Consider the following 21,072-nt stretch of genomic DNA (forward strand, 5'->3'; position numbering starts at 1 on the left):
ATCATATCCGATTGTTCCAAATTATAAGATTATTTTAAAAATGATTCAATATTCCAAAATATAAAACAATAAAAAATAAGATTTTATCAAATATACTTTTTCAATATTACAATTCTCTCCTAATTATAAAATCTAATCATTTAAGGTTATAATAAACAAAGAATATTTTTAAAAATTCATATTTTTTGTTTTAAAAAATAAAATTGTAAAGTGTATTAAATAAACTTTATTAGTATGCATAATTTTGACAAAATTTATCTCATAAATTAGAATGGAGGGAATATAATGTAATTATGTGATACGTAAATTGAAAATCTATTTTGCAATGAATTAATTGATAGAAAGGGTTTATCAATAATAATAATATTTATAAAAAAAACTGAAAAGTTTTCAATGTAAGAGACAATTGTACACCCACCCCCCCTTCAAAAAAAAAAAAAAAGCAGCAGCAGCAGCAGCAAGCTTCTGAGAAGCGAGTTTATTTAGGCACATTTCTAGCTGAAAACCGTTTATCCTCTCTCTTTTGTGATGAGAAAAAAAGGAGGGTATATGTTGGGTTTGCATTTCATTCTCAAGGTTGACAGGATCATGCTAAGTTTGGTGCAGTAGGAAATGAAACAATGTTCACTTTAGCACACAACTACTAAATTGCATGCCCCCCCCCCCCCCCCCCAAAAAAACAAAAAACAAAAAAAAAAACACTGGGACGAGCTTGAGAACCCATTTAGATACTCAGCCAATATATCATCGCAACCCAACGGGACTTCTTTATACAGACTTCAGAAGAACCGGTGAAGTCCTCCGAATACTATTCTGTATCCAGAACACCCTGAATGGACAACATCTCGGGTCATCAAAAATGAAAGTAATTGCAAGCGCGGCTTAAAATTCACGAGGTTCAAGTGATAACCTTGATGATCATAATGGCTGCATCCTTGTGTAAAACTTCATTATACTCTTGGCAAGCAAAGCTCTATAACATGCCAAAAAATTTATATAAAATTTGCTTGTGAAGCTTGGTAAATTTAGTTTGATATATTTCACAGCCTACTATTTTTCTTCTTAATCAAAACTAGCCTAGTATTTCAACCAGAATAAGCAGGAAAGACAGAATTAAAGAAAAGTTTTGCGATAAACCTGAGCACAGTCAGGACAACCCACTTCCACTGAGCAATGGCAAGATGAAAGAAGCTCTAGTGCAGCTGCCAACAACTTCGGGAAACAACGTTGGACCTATCAAACATTTCATCATATTGACACAAACTAGAAAGGACGTCCCTAAATGGCACATAGGAAGATCGTTAAAAATACATGCAGTCTTCCACAGTAATGCACCCTGCATTAATTTGAGTGGCAACAAAATAGAGGCATGTGTGGGGTCCACATCCTTTCTTTCCATCGACTACCTATTCTCTCTCTCTCTCTTTCTAAACGTATCACGCTACGCATTTACTTGCTGATTCAGATCCTATTTAAAACATCAAATTATCATCCAAAGGCCAAAACCACCATAACAAAAAAGAATTAAGAAAAATGTTTGGAAAAAGATAAAAGAAGCAAAATACAAACTCCATCATTAGACTAAAGTTTAATGTCAATTACCTGTAACGATAAACCAGATCCTCCAGGATGTTGATCATATATTAGAATTCTCTCTGGTTGATAACGGCGATCATGAGGATTCGGACACTCTGGAGCCAAGTCAGACAAGTTGCATGTTATGTACCTATAAGCATAAACACCATAATATAGAAAACCTGAGCATAAATTTATAACTACATGACGAAAGGAAATAGCAGCTCGGATATTAAAAAATAGCATCATGGTTAGCCTAGTGCCCAGCCATTTAGTTAGATAGAATGTCTGGACTGCCAGATGAAGTGTTTTTAATTTTTTTATGAGAAAAAAGTGTCTTTGTAACAATGCAACCACATGAACAAATTTCGGGCATTTCTTAAGGTGTTAGTACATTATATCAGGTGGCCGAAAATACAAGCACATTATATCCAAATTTTCTAACGATCCCTAAAAAAGGAAGCATCAGTATGCATACTGAAAAATGGATTATGCTATGTTGGCGCAAAAAAAAAAAAAAAAAAAAGGATTATGCTATATCTTCTATTCCATTTTTTGTTCGAACAGAAATGCCAGAGGCAGGTCGCTAATGCAATAATTAGACAGTTTATGAGCAATTTTGCTTTTACAAACATTAATGAGATTATAAAGCTATTTGCAATAGTTTTATATGATTTAAGCGCAGAACTTTTACCAAAAAACAGAGATTTTATTCTGCTGAACAAAATAGCATTATAATTGCAATTAATCAATTAATTAATCTCAAGAATAAGTTTACATCTTACTGAATATATAATAGTGCTCAACCGTACAATATGTAATTTGTAAATAAGAATTTTGATACACATTAAAATATAGCTCAGCATATGTACGAACATCAAGTGCAAAGAAATAGGTCATTCCACAGAACTGGAATATAGCATATCATGGAGAGGCCAAAACTCTAGTATGAAAGTCTACAAGAGACTTACAGAGGCACTACATTTAAAACTGCATGTGATGCAGCATGCAGACCTCCACGAAAATCATAGGTTTGCTTGACTACTGCTTCTTTTATTGATTGTGGCACAGGAATCCAAACCGCCTGTTACATGCAAAGAACACGAGTATTAGTACAGAATCAGATGACACAAGAATAATTGGAATTAATAATTGGAATTAGAAGTCATTTTAAAAAAAAAAAAAAAGACTAATGACTAACGGTCCTCAAGTTTACCTGTGACTCGTATGAATATTGAGGAAGTGATAGGTCAACAGAATCAAATATTTGATTGCTTCCTCTCCAAATACGATAAAAACCAAACCAAGTAGTTGTTACTTTGCACAAATCAGCACGAGCATTTGTTTTTGGAAACACATCAGTCGAAATCTTTACTGGATAAGCCTACAAATAAGTGCACCTTGTGAGAATACATGACCTGAACATCACTAACATATCCAAACAATATAAAGTGGAAGCCTCACTAGCAAATTTAAGTGAAACTAAAATGGAGAAATTCAACTACATCAATGGATGATGCATGTTAAAATATGACTGTTAACTTTTCTTAATTTCCAGAGGCTGGTAATTTATTTACATTTCATTCATCCTGATCGATGCAGCATATTAAGCATGTAATACAGAACTTCCATTTCCGGTCATACACACGCACAAATCTAAAGCACAATTAACAATGACCATTGCAATAAAATATATTTAGAGGCTACCCACATGAATCATCATACTGCGTTAACAAGTAGGAGTCACATACTATATTACCCCCAATGACATGAATGTCAGTGTAATCTCGAGTCTTAGTATAATACTTCAAATCAGCCTCTTTGCAGAAAGCAACCTTGTTGGATAGGTCCAATTTCTCGACCAAATAGGTTTTACCTTGGCACAGGTACACAGCCCCTTCATAAATCTGAATTGAAAAAAAGAAAAGAAAAGGTAAATATACAAGTTTGTGAGCACAAAACATCAAACAATACATAGTACCTTACCTAATATAAAGAAGAAAGTAAAGTTATTCCCGCTCCTCCTTTGGGCAGGGATGAAAGAACATAGAAGTCTGCGGAAGTTATTACCTGAAAAAAAGCCTTGCTCTCCTCTATCTCTTCAAGGACTTTTTTCCTCTGCTGATCCACGACCTCATATCTTATGGTTTCTATTGCTCTGATGTTGACAGCATGTGAAGGCAATTTCTGGAAGAGAGAAAATTCAATGAACAGAACAAGGGATCAATCTCAATGTTTCAAAAGTTCTTAGAGATCAGGCATAACTTCAACCAACCAGAAAGTTTCACGGATTAAAACGAAGATGTTATTACCTGAGGACCAATGTAATTCCATATTCTAGTAGAAGAATCTGATGATTGCTCGTAACTCAAGTATCCTCCAGCTTTTAAAGAAACTAAAGAACTCTCTAAGCAAAAACCAAAATACTGTTCATCATAAGGCACACTCAAAGGGTGTTCGTGAGCTGCACAGACCAAATGCTGTTCCAGAACCTGAACAAAGTTTGTCAGGATAAGCCTAAACCAGGGGGGGGGGGGGAAGATAGAGGCGTAAGTAGAAAATAAGTCCCAAGTACAGAACCTGCTTGTTTTGGGCATCAACATAGCAGCATTCAATTGGTCTACCAAACAGTTTTTCTGGATGCTTCATAAAGTATTGATCAAGGGGATCTCCAAATGCAACATACACAGCAAGAGATGGTTTATCTCTCCTTCCAGCCCTGCCAGCCTGTTGCCACAAGCTAAAAACATAATAGAATTAGAAAAGAAAATGAAAAAGGGAAAAATCAGTTAGTCCCAAAAAAACAAGAAACCAGGGAAAGAAAAGCCAATTTAGATTAAAAAAAATGAGTGTCACTGATCAGTTTACCTAGCAATACTACCAGGAAATCCTAAATGCAGGGTCACATCAATTTCTCCGACATCAATGCCCAACTCAAGAGCATTGGTTGCAACAACACCGCAAATTTTACCCCCAAAAAATCCACTCTCTATTTTTCTCCTATCCTGTCAATGTAAAGCCACCAGTAGTATATCTCAGAATCATATGAAAAACAAAAGCTAATTACCAGGGTAGTAAAAAATACAACAGAATGACATAGCACGTGCATTATGATGAGAAATGGGCAAGCAACCCAACTGTAGAGGTTCAAAGCATGAAAACAAACCAGTAAATTTGGGGGGGGGGGGGAGAAGAGAAAAGAATACTGGTTATGGTGTGCCATATTTACGCTCCTAGTAGCCTTCTGATACAATCCCTCCAGCATATCCTCTGCACACTTATTTCAGAGTTACGTGGGAGTGCTGTTACCAGGAGAGAGGAGGGGGGTCATCAGGAAGCCAGGGGTAGTAGTTATGGACCATATATATCTTGACTGAGTCATAATTCACATTTTCTGACCCTCTCCTGTAACTTCAACCCCACACTGTTAAACATGTGCCTACATTTTAAAATTCATCAATATCCATACTTCTGTTGTCTTACCTTTTAAATTCTGCAATGTTCACGATAAATGAACAGTGTGCCTCATTTCAAGCTACTTGCAAATACACAAGGACTACTCAAGCTAAGTTATCTATTTCCTTCCACTATTTCTCTAAATTCTGGCTCTGCTTTTTCATCTACAATCACCTTAAGTCTATCTATCACTTTTACTCATCAACAACAAATCCCGTCAGCAGGAAATTCAAATGTTTTCCAAAAGTAGTTAGCATCTGCTTTAAATTAGTGAACATACAATAACCCCCCTCTCCACAATTTAGGCCAAACAAATACATCATTTTTTTTTTTTTTACTCGTCATGAGCAGGTCAGTAGTTTTACTAAACTATGATGACGTTCTAAAATGGAAAGGTTGATGGTCTAAAATTGGTTCCTTACCAAGAAAGAGCAATGAAAAGTGTGTTGATCAAAGTAGTTTTGATGAATACTCAAGTGGGATGGAAAACTCTCACCCCCAAAGCTAGCTAGTGAGGGGGGAAATCCAAACCACTAAAATACTCTATAGAACATCCCATACTACTTAATATAAGACTTAGGCATCCCATGTTATTTAAGTCTCCATCAATTGGCCTATATTGAAGAGTCGATATTTTGACAACCTCACTTTATGACACTTCATGATACGTCACTTAGCTACGTCACTTAGCTTCCTTGCTAGTCAAAACCCACCAAAAGCAGCCCTTTCCAAAAAGTCGACCACTAACTCTAGTACCAATTAATAAGTACACAACGGAGATGAGGAACCCATCCCCAAAAGCTAACTATTGAGGTAGAAGAACCACCCCACCCATATATCCCATATAGCATCCCATTCTTCTAGGAAAAAAAGTGAATCCCATTCTATTGAATACAAAACCCATGCATATGATGGGTAGTGGGGGGCAAGGAGGGAGAGAGAGAGAGAAGAGAGAGAAGAAACCGAGAGATAGAAAACTGAATATGTAGTTCAATAAATCAAAGTGAAATTTTAGTACCATATTGCCTCTTATTTATAGGCATTAGATCTATCCTAATCCTATTCAAACTCCACTAATAATATAATTAAATATTAAATCTTATCTAGCTGAATAGTAAATGCTATCTAACCTATCATAAATCATAAATAATCTACATCTATTAAATCTAAACCCAATCATAAATTATAAATAATCCAAACCTATTAAATCCTGACTACTAACTAATTCTTTTCTTATTTACAATAATTACATAACAGCATCCCATGCTATGTAAGTCTCCATCAAAGTGCAAATAACATTTAGGAGGAAAATCTGAATTAATTGCATCAGATATAGGAGAACCAGGAATATATAGGAAAATCAAGGATTGATAGCATCAGTTTCCATTATATTTATTGCATTTATTATATTGCATTTATTGTAAATTATCATCCTTGCTGTATAAATTCCCCTAAGATGTACGAGTGAACTATGAAATGAGAATATACAATCTTTCCTCTCCAAATTTCCACAATTTCTTATTTGGAACAATCTGAGAAACAAATTTAAAACTGCGATTTTCCTTCTACAATGAAGAGGGAAAACGTAGGATAAAACAAGGGGGTCATATGCAGAGAAATCAAGAAAAGCAACAATCATGCTATTGACTTTTCTATCCACAAAATAAGATAGATAAAATATACTTATTCATTTCTACCCATGCTAATCAAGCTAGAAACTTCAAACCCAGGTGGTAAACATTCCATAAAGGAACTGTTAGGAGAAAAGAGCAAGAAGGGAGAGAAGAGGGAGAGAAATAACAACTTCATTCACACAACCCCATTAAATCCTTAAGACCCTGATGGATACCTAAGTAGGATGGAGAACCCTACCTCAAAAGCTAGCTGTTGAAGTGGGAGAACCAACCCACTTATATACCCCATTGAGCATCCCATACTACTCAATGTGGGACTTGGTATCTCATACTACCAAGTCTCTATCAGACCCTATTTATAGATGATATAACTAAATACCCAAACTACCCTTTTATTCCTAATTCCCCTTACTATTCCCAATTCCCATGTATCAGGAACAGTAGATATTTGACCCACAAAAAGGAGCTATAAAAAAATGTGAGAGATGATAGGGGCATTAGCATTTCTCATTTGGAGCAATAATGAAACGTTTCAAATACAATTTTCCTCATATTGATAAGGAGGGGGGAATCAAAAAAAGTCAACTATAGGCCCTTCATATGTGGGTATAATTAGATTACACCAGGGAATGATCAAGCAAGAGAGAGGCAATCAGTATTCAGCAGAACATAAAAGCATCAAACTTGTTGACAATATCCAATGTCCAACAGCAAGATCACAGCAAACTCAAAAACAAAATCAAGGTTGAAACATTTATATCTGGCGGAGGGGAAAACTCCTTTAAAAATAACTCTTTAAAGAACATTAATGGCAAGTCCCTATGCTCTAAATTTACAACAGTGTTGTATATCATATAGGTTTCTGTTAAATCTTTAATTAACCATAACTTTGTTAAAAAGATCAATGTTAGTGACATGAATTTTATATGAAATAGAACGTGAATATGGAATTCAGAAAGAACAAAGCATAAACAAAACCGAAGACCACATAAAATAAGGACTTTACACCCCATGGAATCAAAGTACACAAAAACTAACATGGATATACATGTGCATTATCAGAAATCAATATTTAAAAAGAGAAATAGAAATAAAACTAACCTCTGCAATGTAGCCTCCACGATATGCGCATATCAAATTTACCAGATGTGGGGCTGTCTCATGGAGGATCTCCTGTCTATGACATAAAAAGTCATCAATGGTTTAAGCTTCTACTTTCATTTAAGAACTACATAACCATTAAAACTTTCGCACAAAACCGAGTATCAGATTTTTTTTTTTTTTTAAGATAATCTTCTCATTCAGTGATAAACTACATAAATGCACAAAATCATTTGACATACGCATAGGATAGAACAAGTTCACAAAGTTTCCGTGATCTGCAAAATGTTATGCAACGAAGACCATGCTGAACCATTTCCGCGAAAAGTCGTGAAACATCCACAATTGAACTGCCAAGAAAAACCAAGAAGCAGCATTCACATAAAGATACCAAAGAAATACAATAAACAAGATAAAGCACATTATCTTTTACATTCTCTTAAGCACTTTCATCATTTATAACTGTTCATTATGTAAATCAACATGTTGACTTGAGTGATGATTTATGCCACTAAACATGAATGACAATATAAATAATAAATGTATGAATCTTGTTGGGGCCTCAACTACAGAAACATATACATATGTATGTATGTATGTAGAAGAGAAACAAAAGAAGAAAATAACACATATGATATTTGGTTTGGTCACTCAAATAGACCTACATCACAGTAACTTCGTATCATCATGTCTCCATCAAATTTTTGACTGAAAAATTACAAACTACTCACAATTTTTAATGGAAAAAGTTATCAAATTCTCAGCAAATACAATTTTGAATGGAAAATTTGTAAAATTCTCCTCAAAATTCACAAACATTGAAATCCCTGATTACTCTCAATTATAGTCCTATACAGTTGATTGTGATTCCCAGAGCAATTGATCACAACTACAATATACCCAGATTACAACCTTTTGGTAATCCTGTGATAAGGCTAATTTGATGGTAAAAAATCCAACGCCTAAAGGTTCTATTTACAAGAAAAGCTAATCCCTCCTCCCAAACTCCTAATCAATCTGAGACTAGAAGCACTTTTCAAACAAATAATCTCATTAGCTGAAGTCCTAAACATCATTCTTTCATCCAAAAAGCACGTACTAATTTCAAAACATGTAGACGTTTCTTCTTCCAATGTGGGACTTGGGAAAATCGGCACACAAGAACTTTCACAGTTTATCTACTCTCCCAGAGCAAATATTATGAATTTCCACAAATTTTCTCCTACTCAATTGTCATTCTTCACATTCAAGCTGAAACCTTACTTTGATTAATTGAAGCAGACAGATTAAGAAGGAAAAATATGCACAAAGACATATTTTAATAGATAGTAGCCAAGAATTATAATGCTCATGCTCATGAAAAGGAGGGTTATCACCTTGAACGAACAAAAGTAGCACTTTCATCAGCAACTTCATCAACAGCCATAACAAACTTAGCTCTTTTCAAGAACTGAAATCAGGCAGTATCAGCATTTCATTGGTAAAATATTTGTTTTCAACTAAAGTTATCCAAGCTATAAAATGGTAAACCATCCAAACTTACAGGTTTTGGGCGCAGAATGGGATTCCAAAGGATAAAAAGCTTCCTCGCAGATGGACTGCCATCATTCCTAACCAGCTCCACTGTTGATAAATTTGCAAGTTCCTAAAGCATTAAAATTCCTGATTAAATCTTGTCATAACAACATAACAATTGTTCGATAATAACCAAGTTACCTACATCATAATGCATGCCTGCATTAGTTCATGTTGCTGACATCATTAATTTTATAACACGGCAACATGTCAAAGAGATGTGAAATTGAATCAGTTTATCAAAGACATCTTTACCATACAGTGCTCACGAGGATTTGCAGAGGTTGCAGTAGAAAAAACAAAAGATGGAACAGTTCCATATACTGCATGTAGAAGCAAACATCATATTCATATTTCCCTTCAAACTGAAATATTCGTATGAAGACACTTCTTGAAACTTCAAAATCATGTTGAAAAATGTACCATGTGAACAGAGTCGCTTCAGCCTCCTTAATATAAAAGCAGTATGACATCCAAATGCTCCCTTGTAAGTATGAGTCTCGTCTATTACTACAAACCTAATGAACAAACGCATTCACATCTTCAAATTTGACATAACTTTTAAGGAGAAATTCAACAATGTAAAACAATACAGATAAGACAATACCTGAGATTTGATAAAATCCGACAAAATCTCTGATGATGAGGCAAGATGGATATGTGCAACATATCTGGATTTGTGATCAACTGCAGCATAAGAATGACAAATGAGGCTCATTTCACTCATATCTGTCTGGGACGAGAAAGCCTCTAGTTATTAATATTACCAGCCTAGAATTATCAAGTAGCCATGTCCTCTCATTCTGAGAAGTATCTCCATCATATATACCAATATTGAAGTCAACATCCAATACTTTTGTCATATGTAGCAAAGCTCTTAATTGATCTTGAGCCAATGCCTGCATGCATCATGTACTTGAACCACCTTATTAGATCCTCACCCAGTCAAATGAAAATGAAAAAATTATGGCTCTCCAAGAATATAGAGTAGCCAATGACCTTTGTTGGGAATATGTACAGAGCACATGATGATTGATTCTTTGACAGCCATTCCAAGACTGGCAAGTTATAACATAGTGATTTGCCACTGGATGTCATAGTTGACACGACAACATTCTTCCCGGAAAAGGATGCTTTTATAGACTCTGCCTATGTACAAAATACAGCAAAACCTGATGATGAGAAACTATTAGCCAGAAGACAATGATTCCACTAATTCAAGCAGTACCTGATGGCTATACAATTTGGAAATTCCCATTTGACGTAGTGCAGATTTCAGGTTTTCTGATAATTCAAGTTCTGCATAAATTGCTTTCCTGGCGGAAATGTCTTCAATGTGCACAATCTGCATCAGTCGTTGACAATCTGCATTAGTGTTTCTCCACTACAGTCACTGAGGGCATGCCAAGATGCATGTTTATCAGTAAGAGTAGAGCATCAAGTTTGACAGTATATATATTATTGGTTGCACCTATTTAACATAGGGAGAATGACAAAGAGATCTCAAAAGAACCAATTAATTCAAATTAGGTCCCAAATGTCAAATTTTAAGAATTTGCAACTTGTATACTAAATTTTAACAAGGAAAATAATTTTTTTATTCTTCAATCATGTTAAAATTTGAAAAACAAGTTGCAAATTCATCACAACACGATTGCAAAATTGAGAGCTTGAGTTGCAAATTCCTGAAATTTGGCATTTCAGACCTAACTTGAATTAATTATTCCTTTTGGGACCTCTTTGTCATCCTCCCCTCAACATATGCAATTGGCTGATGACAAGCAAAGTGTAGTGAAGTTAGTTTTCATGTATAACAATTCAAATTAAAGTGGGTCCTGTACATTTGCAAAAAACTTTATTTGAGCTGAACTATTTACAGCTTCTGAACAGTATAGCTCAATACTTATAAAAGATTATTATAGATATTGATTGCCAAAAAGAACAGTGCAGGGAAAACCTGTCCTTCAGATCCAATTCCTTTTTGAAGATGTTCAACCACTTCCATGGGAAGCAAAGATGATGTTTCCTGCCAAACCCACAAGTTAATGGAGAGGCAACATAGTTCCTTTTCTGAAAATATATATTGCAGCAGAAATTATCACCAAAGCAGAAGAAACAGAAGCAATAAAGGTAAGTGCAATTTAATTTTCCCAGCCCAAGAGTTAATAGACTGGCAATATAATTACCATTCCAGCATTGACTGAAATTATCCAAACCTAAAACTCAATGGTATTATTCATGACTAACTCCCTTGAACATGAAACCGAATTTTTGCCTGGGAAATTTAGGTCACATATAAAACACATACCACAAAACCAACAGATCTAGAATCTGCTATGTTGTTCCACCGTATTATTTGAGGTAGAATGAGGAATAGTCATAAACTCATGATATAAGACTAGCTGAGTGAGGAAAAGTAGATAATAGCATTGCATCAACAACATTGACCACTAAAACAACAACAATAAACACAGAAGTATAAAAAAAGCAATGCGCAATGAAACCACAGAATTAGTACACATGAATCTCAACATTCTTTTTTGCTTTCCCATTTCCTTCATTTTTTTCTTTGATAAATTTCATTTTTATTCAAAAACATATCAAATTATAATAACTAGGTAAAATGAGATTATATGAACACATACATGACACTTCACACAATCTGAATCACATTTTGAATTATTCAAGCTTCTCTTTATGGGTCTTGCTGTTCTTTCATTTTGAGTAGAACATTGGTCCTTGATGGATGCAATCAAATCTTCCAAGGAAATTTTCAAGGCCATCTCATCTCCACAAGCACTCTGCAAATAAAACAATCCACATTATTCAATACCATGTAAAAATAAGTTGCAGCAGTTAAAATGTTCTCAGCCCAACAGCTAACAAGGGTTTCATGAATAAACAATGATGTAAATTAGAGGAACTGAATATGTAAAGGTAATCATTAAGCTTCAAGATGAGAGAGAAATGAAAGTGGCACTATTAAGGACATAGCTACAACTCCACTTCTTCATCAAGATTAAAACCAGGGAGAAAAAAATGGATGAATCTCAATCTTATGCCTTCCTCCACACAAATCATCAACTTCTTGATCAATTATTATGGCTGACCACAAGTTTAGAACAATATTCCAATCAAAAATATACAGCAGCTATCTCAAGTGGATGTACATACTACTGCTAGGTGGAAGTCAGAGTTCATATGCATGAGCGCATCTGTTGCAACAAGGCTAACAGCAAAGAGCAATAAATACATGATGTTATATGTTAAGTAAACATACCAGCAGCCCTGAAAATGCCAGCCACAGATTGTTTTGAAAGAAACTTTCCCTTCTCTTCAATGCACTGGCAATCTTTGAAACAAGCAACAACTTGCGACCTATTTAAACAGGATGTTTCAGACAATATATAAAGTGCCGTATGTGCCTCTGTCTGCACTAAGGGTGAATCTCAAAACCAGAACAAAATAACGTTCAGTAATACCTCTTTTTGGTGTATCCTTTTTGTTAACTTCATCTCTTGTTGAATGTTCAATGATGATCATGACATCATCATAACTTGTCTTTTCGATATCATCCGTAAAACATATTAGCTATAAAGGATGCAATCCACAAATTAGAGCAGGAAAAGATAAATAATTAGTTCCACAAATGTGTCACAAATGCATATCAGGAAATAAAAAAAAAATTAGGGCATTCTACAGTTGACTAACACAAGAACACTTGTTTTTCAACCAAAAGTTAAAAAAAAAAAAAAAGGTTCATTTCTAAAGACTTAGTAAGTAGTAAACATAGCATACTTCATCACGTGAATTATAGATTTATAAGGTGAGGGTAGGTATGTATAAAACTTAGGCTTTTGAAAAGGATAAATCTTCAGAGGGGAAAACAAAAGGAAAGCATTTAATCAGTTTACCTCGGGACAAAGAAGGGAAAGACGCTTCATATCCTGAATATTAAGTTTAACTCCAAATTTTCCAAGCTGATTCAGTGCATTTTCCAATAGATTTGAAGTTGTTTTCTTACCCAGTAAATGAAGCCACGCAGAAAAAATATTTATGAAAGTAAACGCCTTCATCACCATCTTCAACCATTGGGGACACAAGCATGAAATATCATTATTCACGTAAGACCCCAAATCCACTCCCTTCAGACGGGCTCTCTTAAATAACTTGCAATGCCCAAGAGGCAGATCTGATAAACAAGTTATCGAAGCCAAAACCTTGGCAAGGACTTCACAATTGCGTTCTCCAAGAGCATCCTCAGTCTCACTAGTATACTGCAGTGTATTCAATATAAGGTGATAAGGAAGCTCTATCTGCTTATCAGAACCAAAATCCCACTTGGATTTTGACTCGGTGCAATTAGAACTAGGGGTCTCCGCCATCTTCTTTTTCCTACGTTCATCAGTAAAACTGTTGAACTTTAAATGAGATGCTTCATCGTCATTTTTAGCGTCGCTCTGAGTCTCACGTAAATATGATATATCCTCCATTATATTGGACCAGGTAGAATCAGCAAGATTTGAAATTGAAGCTGTATCAGCAACATTGGAGGGAGTTGCAGAAGCATCACATTGGTTTGGTTTCTTGGTAAACGGAACTAAAACAAGGAAGTCACCGGTCTCGATGGGGTAACAGCCAATTTGACTCTGCAATCTCAATTTGTCACCCTGGAACCAGAACACTGTTATCCCATTATTCATAAAGTGAAATAGACACGTCATAACGACGAAAAATTGGAAAACTTCAAAAACTGCAGAACAGGAAAACTGCGAAGGTAGAGTAAGAGTGGGAATTGAAGGAATGTGATGGGAATGAAAGGAAAGAAAACTGTACGGGGAGAGAGTGAGAACAATACCTTGAAGAAAAGGTGGAAATTGGGGAAGTGAGTGGCAGGAGGGAAGGATTGGTTGAGTAGAAGCTTGAGTTCTCGAACGGTGCTGCTGGAAGGGAAGCGAAGAGCGATGGATTCGCCCGAAAGGGTTCGGATTTGAATTTCTTTACAGGCGTTCTCCTCCATTGTCCGTCTCAGTCTCGAGGGCGTTGCGAATGGCGGGAAGGGTTTATAGACAATTCATCATCAAAGGGATATCCCACGATATAATCTTCTCACCCGAAGGAATAGAGAGAGGGAGGGAGGGGGAATGAGATCTAAAGAGGAATTTAGAACTTGAAAACAAGTTTGTTTCTTAATTTTATAATTTTATTGTGATAAATTTATAATTTTTTTAAAATTTTAATATAATTGAAGAATAAATAAATTTATTTTTTTAATTAAAATTTAAAATATAAATTATAAATTTATTATAATAAAGTTATAAAATTGAAAGTTAAACTTGTAAATTTATGAAATTTAACACTTAAAACTTAATTTAATTTTATGTCATTCTCCTAAAAAAAAATGTTGAGCCCGACACTAGAATGACAAGGTTGTAATAGAGGCATAAACCCAATTAATTATAAAAGACTCATTTGAAACATTGTTCTAAAAATTGATAGTTTGTAAAAAGATAAAGGTGTAAATATAACATTGAACTATTTTTCGAGGAGTATCTGAGGAGTGTCTGGTAGCTTATATTATGGGGTTGGTACAAAATAAGTTATCAATTACTCAAAATGGAGCACCCGACACCTTTCATCCATATGAGAAACTTCCATCCATTTTTAATGGTAGGGCCCGCATTGATGACATCATCATCCTCACCTCCCTTCATCTCATCCCCCCTCCCTCTCTCTCATATTCATCCTTCATGGCTTTTCACAAACTAGAAATAGCATTATTAGCACCCATCATCATTGTTGTCTTCATTTCTTCTTTATGGATTACACAACATGGTAACTACAACAACGCTAAGCATTTGCAGATAAGGCATCCTATTTGGAATACCATTAAGCAGCATCTGGTCCTTAAGGGAGATGAAGGGGGTTATGTAGTGAATGAGAAAGGGGGGAAAGAGAGGAGGGAGAGCTCTACTCTCCATAAGTGGTTGACATCTTAACGTTGTTCCTCAGCTTTGCACTCACCACTTTCATAGGTGTCTTGCCATGTCGTCTCTTTGTCTGTCAACAATCTCATCATCGAACCATACACGATATCACTTAGCATCTTGATCTTGTCCTCCTCCCTTACACATCTCTCATTGTAAGCCACCATTTTCTATGCTAGAACTCCAAATCCACTTAGTGTTATCTCATTCCTTCTAATTGGCTCCATCTTATACCACCGTCACATCACTCTTCTCCACTAGATTGTCGCCTACTATATGGACCGTCGCATCTAGAGCTTTCCCAATCGTTTTTGTCTCCTATAGTCGCCATGCTTAACTGTTCATAGTTAATGTGTCAACTACTCAGGGATTATTTTCACGTGTCGACCATCGAAGGTGATTATTTTCCACAATTCTCATCTGTATGGTTTTGTGAAAGCTAAATAGATGAAGAGGATGAAGTCATCAAAGTAGGCCTCATAAGTAAAAATAGATGGATGTGACTCATGCAGATGGAAAGGTGCTAAGTGCTCCATTTTGAGTAGTTCATAATTTGTTTTGTACTAACCTATAGCATTGGCTATCAGACGCTCCTCAAAAAATAATTCAAGATCAAAATTACATTTTTATCCTTTTGTAAAATAAGTTTTGAGAATAAAAAAAATTATAAAAGCAAGTTGTAACCTCCCTAAGGTTAAATCACACTTAACTCCAAATTATGGTAATCTAGGGCTTAACTCACAAAAATTACCAAACTATAGAGTTTCTAAATGAATTTCTCAATATCTATTTCAAGGAATCCCAATTTTCAACCTTTCCAAATCTCAAATATAATTTAAGGACTCCAAATCAAAGTTTTAAAAATAAAGCGGAAGCTTGAAAATCAATTAGGACCCAAAAATAAGTTTTAAAAACTCAAAATAGATTTTACACAAAATTTGACACATGCACCGTGGCGTGTCTCCTCTGTATCATGCACTGCGGCGTGAGCCATGCGCCGCGACGCATTGCACAAAATTTGACAGATCAGTGCTGTCATTTGACAACACCAGGAGCGAACTTCCGACGCATTTCAAATCTCTGTCCGACATCCGATTGAGGTGATTTTGATGTCTATATGGAGCTTTTTCCTAACTCTAGCTAATGGCACCGATTTCACACTCAAATTTATTTTCTATTAAAAGTTGGACACTAAAACCTATGTTGACACATTTTCACAAAATTTTCCAAATGGAGTATCCCAACTTAACCACACGTGCCAGTAGCCTACACCAACTATCCAACCATACTCAATGGACTCTTATGAACTTGTGCAACATACCAAACACAGCTAAAAACACTTATTTCACAAAATTCCCACTCAACCCCAATTTTCACAAAACATAAAAGGGGAAGAAAAATTGCACAAAATCAACCATTGCATTTATATTTCTCAAAAATACATATGTTCTTATTTGCACAGGTATTTTGGCCCTATCCACGAGTTCACAATAAAAACTCACTAACCCAGAGCACAAAATACACTAGTTAAATACAAAACCATGCAATTAGTACACCTATCATGGCAATTAATTACTAGTTGGCAATTACATTAACAAATACACATGAAAACAACTAAAGAGAGACATAAAGAAGATTTACTCCATAAATCCTAAGTCTCTGTGTGTTTTTCCCGACTTGGATCTAATGAACTAGTCCCAGAAAATATTGAGAATTGAGGGGTGCGTACAACCACTCAGTAACCAAGTTTCACTTAACCCTTACAGTTACATATTAATTGTAAATAGATACAAGAAGGCATATAACACATATATCACATAGTATTAGGCCATGATTCACAAAATTAACAACCATGTGATCGGGCTTGCCTTAAAACACTATGCCATGTTTTCAAAAACATAACTCAGGGTCGCAAAAATAACAACCATGCGCCTTTAACACGTGCCGAACCACAATATTAACAACCATATAGCCGGACTTATATGCATGATCATATGCCAACTTATATCCTCTTGTTACCTCCAACACGAAACTAGCGGACGTGGCTATGTCCCTTACTGACTAATCCAGCCTTCTACTTGTGAGGAGTTACTGGGCTAGAGTTAACTCATTCACTTATGTAATCTGGTTTCCCACAATACTAACAACCATAGGGTGTCGTACCCCTAATCTAGCCTCCTCATAAATCGGTGGAGACTAGTTAGGTTTGAGTCCCTCGTAGAACAAGTAGGACAGTCTCGAATCAACCATGGGACAAAGGCTACCTCCCGATTCCAACGATCGGTGCCAAGGCTAGTTCTCGATTCTAATGGTCACTGTTAATACCACGTGGATTTCAAATCAAACTACTTCTCTCCTTAGGCGAACTCCCGCCAATGATCATGCCATGCACATCACACATTTTATGCATTTCAACATTCATTACTTAACACATGAACTCACATAACACGTATACTCCACATTTTGACACGTAATTCATCACAATTCTCCACTCATAGCAATAAATCACAATTAATTTTATAAAATATCAAGGATGGTAAAATCAAGGTTTTCTTTCTTAAAACCATTTCATACTCAAACATTTGCTTATATGCATCATCAAATTATCTCACAAATTATATTTTACAACACAATTAACATTTAACTATAAAAATTAAGTTTCCTTCGGTTATCTCAAACCTTTGAGAAGTCAAAAATTTACCCCTTACTATAGCAACTTCCCGAGCTTCAACAAGCTCGAAAGGTGCCAAGACGAACCTCTCTACAACCAAATCATAAGGATATCATCATTTAGCTCTTCAAGCTTTAACAATATAAAAACTCCTCATACACTATTTTACCAACTCATAACCACTACCCATTCATACCTAATGAGCTCATTAGATTTCACTAATGTACATTATCATTAATAACACCTCAAACCATCATTAATGCACATTAACCTCTCTCAACTACATCATAAATACCAATTTTTGAATATTGAATGCTCCTATAGACCAACCACTTTCAAAATTATCAATATGGTGTTCCAATACATTAAATCACTCCCATTAATCTCATTTTAACTAATAGAATTGGACCCATACTCTTATGGATCGAAAATCTATCTTCCAACTCAAACCCTACTATAAATAATCATAAATGAAAAAGGGAAGGGAAGAAGGAAGCACCATAATCATACCTTGAGTGTTTGAGAGCTTCAATCTATCCACAGTAGGGCCAAATATCGTGCCTAGCAGAGCTAAAACTAAGCTCTCCATTTTCCTCCTCTCTTCCTCTTCTGTTTTTACGTAGCTCACGTATCAAATTTATTAGATTTTTGACCATGCACTACAGCGCACGTTGCCCTCCGCTACGGCACATGGCACAGAGGAGCCCGTTACGTTCAAATTGTGTCCGTATGCTACAGTGAACCAACCACACACTGCGGCGTATGGCACAGAACACAACTCTTCACTTATTCATCCTTTTTCCTTGCCCGGGTGGCCCGCCATCAATCTGGACCCACTTCTAGAACTGAAATCATAACAATTTTATCAAGTTAAGCCCATTTGACCACACACCTCATTAACTCACTAACTACCCTAATTAAATTAATAAATTAGGGTTAAAATCTTTTGGATGTTACACAAGTGTTTTTCATATTCTTCAAAACAATAACTCTAAAACACTTAAAAGATGTTGTCATTTTTCTTTTTTTCAAACCAATATTTTATTTTTTTATTCTTCAAAACATTTTTAAGAAGTACATTGTCAAACAGATTTTTTTGTTCTAGAAAATAAAAAATTATTCTTAAAATAGATTGCAAACAAATCCAACTCACTCACATCACTTGGGAATAAAACTTTGGAAAAATGACAACTATAATTATATAAAAAAAATCAGGAAACATTTAAGAACCCTTAACTGCACTTAATTAAAAAGAAAGCCCCTTAAACTTTGAAACTTCATTTCAATTCAAGGGTTGTGAAGTAAAATTAAATGTGAAGAGAAATACAAAATCAACCCTCTTTTAAATCAAAAAACAATAAACCATTTTGCCTTTCCTCTTCTCTCTTCAAAGGCAATCAAGCAAGCTCCATGAAGCATCGTTGTTGAGCATTCCACCCTTGGTTGAGCTTGCCATTAGACACCATCTACTGTTGTCAACCCTGCATGGTTGTTCTCAAGCAAGTATTGAAAAAGGTATGAACTTTCTCTTCTCCCAAAATCTGGTGACCATTAAATTGATTTCCTATTCTGAATAGGGGACACAATGCATTTGGGACTAGTTCTTGAGATAGGAAGGGCATTTAGAAGGAAGCAAACTTTGTCCCTTGACAGACTATAGACAAAACGTGCTCCTTGAGGTTATTACAAAGGGAAAAATTGCAAGCCTGCTATTTCCACACGTACAAAGGTTTGTTGACAAACTTGTTAAATTAACAAACTTATTAGCTAACATACAATAAGTTATTAATTTTCCTTTTGCGTTTGTTAATGCAACGTACTAGAGTTCTTAGGACTTATAGGGGGAAGTCTATTAAGTCCTCCCAATTTGATGGCAACAAACACTCCTTTACCCTTACAAAGTGTGCCACAAGGCTCAGAAGAAGAAGGACTTGTAAATGGAAGTTTATTGAGTTTTTGGAAGTAACAAGCCTAATAAGAACCAAAGATGAATGACTTTTGTTACAATATTAACAATGTCAATGTTGTTATAACTTTTGTCATGTTTGTAATGTTATTTTTCTGTGTATATATGAACAAGTCATTGAATGAGAATAAATAACTCATTTATGGTTCATTTGTGATGGGAATGAATAACTCGCTTATAACTCATTCACAATTGTATTTAAAAGGAAAAAATGAACTATAAATATTGACAAGTGCTGGAAGGGATATAAATAACTCTTGTAGAAAAATAAATAACTTTTGCAAGGAAATTAGCAACTCCTATATGGGCAATAAACAACTCATTTTACTATGATAAAATCACTAAATAAGATCAAGTGAACTTATGTGCACAAAAAACTCTTGTAGATCAATTAATAATTTCATGTAAGGAAATGAATAACTTTAGTATAGGTAATAAAAATAACTTATTTTACCATAATTACAACACTTGAAATACAATCAAGATTTAGTAATGACAAACAATTTCTATAGATCAATGGACAACTTCATGTTGAGAAATAAATAACTTGTTTTAGCAAGATTACAACACGAAATAAAATCAAAATTCAATAATAACACAAACAACTCATGTAGGTCAATGAATAACTTCATGTAAGGAAATAAACAGCTTGTTTTACCATAATTACAACACAGAATAAAATCAAGACTCAATAATGATACAAACACCTCATGTAAGTCAATGAATAATTTTATGTAGGTCAATGACACAAATAACTCTTATAGGTCAATGAATATGCTTCATGTAGTAAAATAAACAGTTTCAGTTTGAGCAATAAACAATTTGTTTTACCATGATTCCAATTATTGAATAAAATTAACATTCAGTAATGGTACAAAAAAAAATTTATAAGTCAATGAATAATTTTATGTCGGAAAATGAACAATTTCAGTAGAAAATCAGAGGGGATGAGAGATAATAAAATAATTTTACTCTGCATTGGAAGTAAATTTTCAGAGTTTAAGAGGCTTTCTTTTTCATTAAGTGTGATCAAGGAAACTTAAATGAAATTTTCTAAAATAATTTTATTACTTTTTGACTTATTTACAAGTCAAATATTTATAAGTA

General features: G+C 34.9%; 1 protein-coding gene across 17 annotated transcripts; it reads right to left on the reverse strand.

Annotated features, from left to right (window-relative positions):
• Positions 1–454: 454 nt before the first annotated feature.
• Positions 455–14,462, reverse strand: LOC129308773 (uncharacterized). 17 transcript variants are annotated; one of them, XM_054950126.1, is made up of 27 exons: positions 14,200–14,462; positions 13,256–14,011; positions 12,824–12,932; positions 12,622–12,719; positions 11,987–12,142; positions 11,299–11,367; positions 10,570–10,686; positions 10,341–10,490; positions 10,109–10,240; positions 9,949–10,028; positions 9,765–9,859; positions 9,597–9,664; positions 9,310–9,411; positions 9,143–9,216; positions 8,009–8,116; positions 7,767–7,842; positions 4,444–4,580; positions 4,156–4,315; positions 3,888–4,067; positions 3,646–3,762; positions 3,327–3,482; positions 2,792–2,959; positions 2,547–2,659; positions 1,603–1,726; positions 1,138–1,212; positions 911–973; positions 455–829 (listed from the first exon to the last, which is right to left on the reverse strand). In XM_054950126.1, the coding sequence occupies exons 1-27, from the start codon at positions 14,359–14,361 to the stop codon at positions 809–811; spliced, it is 3,666 nt and encodes a 1,221-aa protein (XP_054806101.1). In that variant the 5' UTR covers positions 14,362–14,462; the 3' UTR covers positions 455–808. The 17 variants fall into 17 exon arrangements, 4 of the variants coding, with proteins under 4 accessions (XP_054806101.1, XP_054806100.1, XP_054806102.1 ...); XM_054950125.1 differs by having other exon boundaries at positions 1,138–1,233; XR_008592734.1 differs by having other exon boundaries at positions 911–1,468; positions 1,603–1,691; positions 2,558–2,659.
• Between the last annotated feature and the right edge of the window lie 6,610 nt (positions 14,463–21,072).

This window comes from Prosopis cineraria, unplaced genomic scaffold (assembly GCF_029017545.1).
Source record: "Prosopis cineraria cultivar Desert tree isolate PC_DT_omini unplaced genomic scaffold, ASM2901754v1 PC4, whole genome shotgun sequence".
Taxonomy (NCBI): Eukaryota; Viridiplantae; Streptophyta; class Magnoliopsida; order Fabales; family Fabaceae; genus Prosopis; species Prosopis cineraria.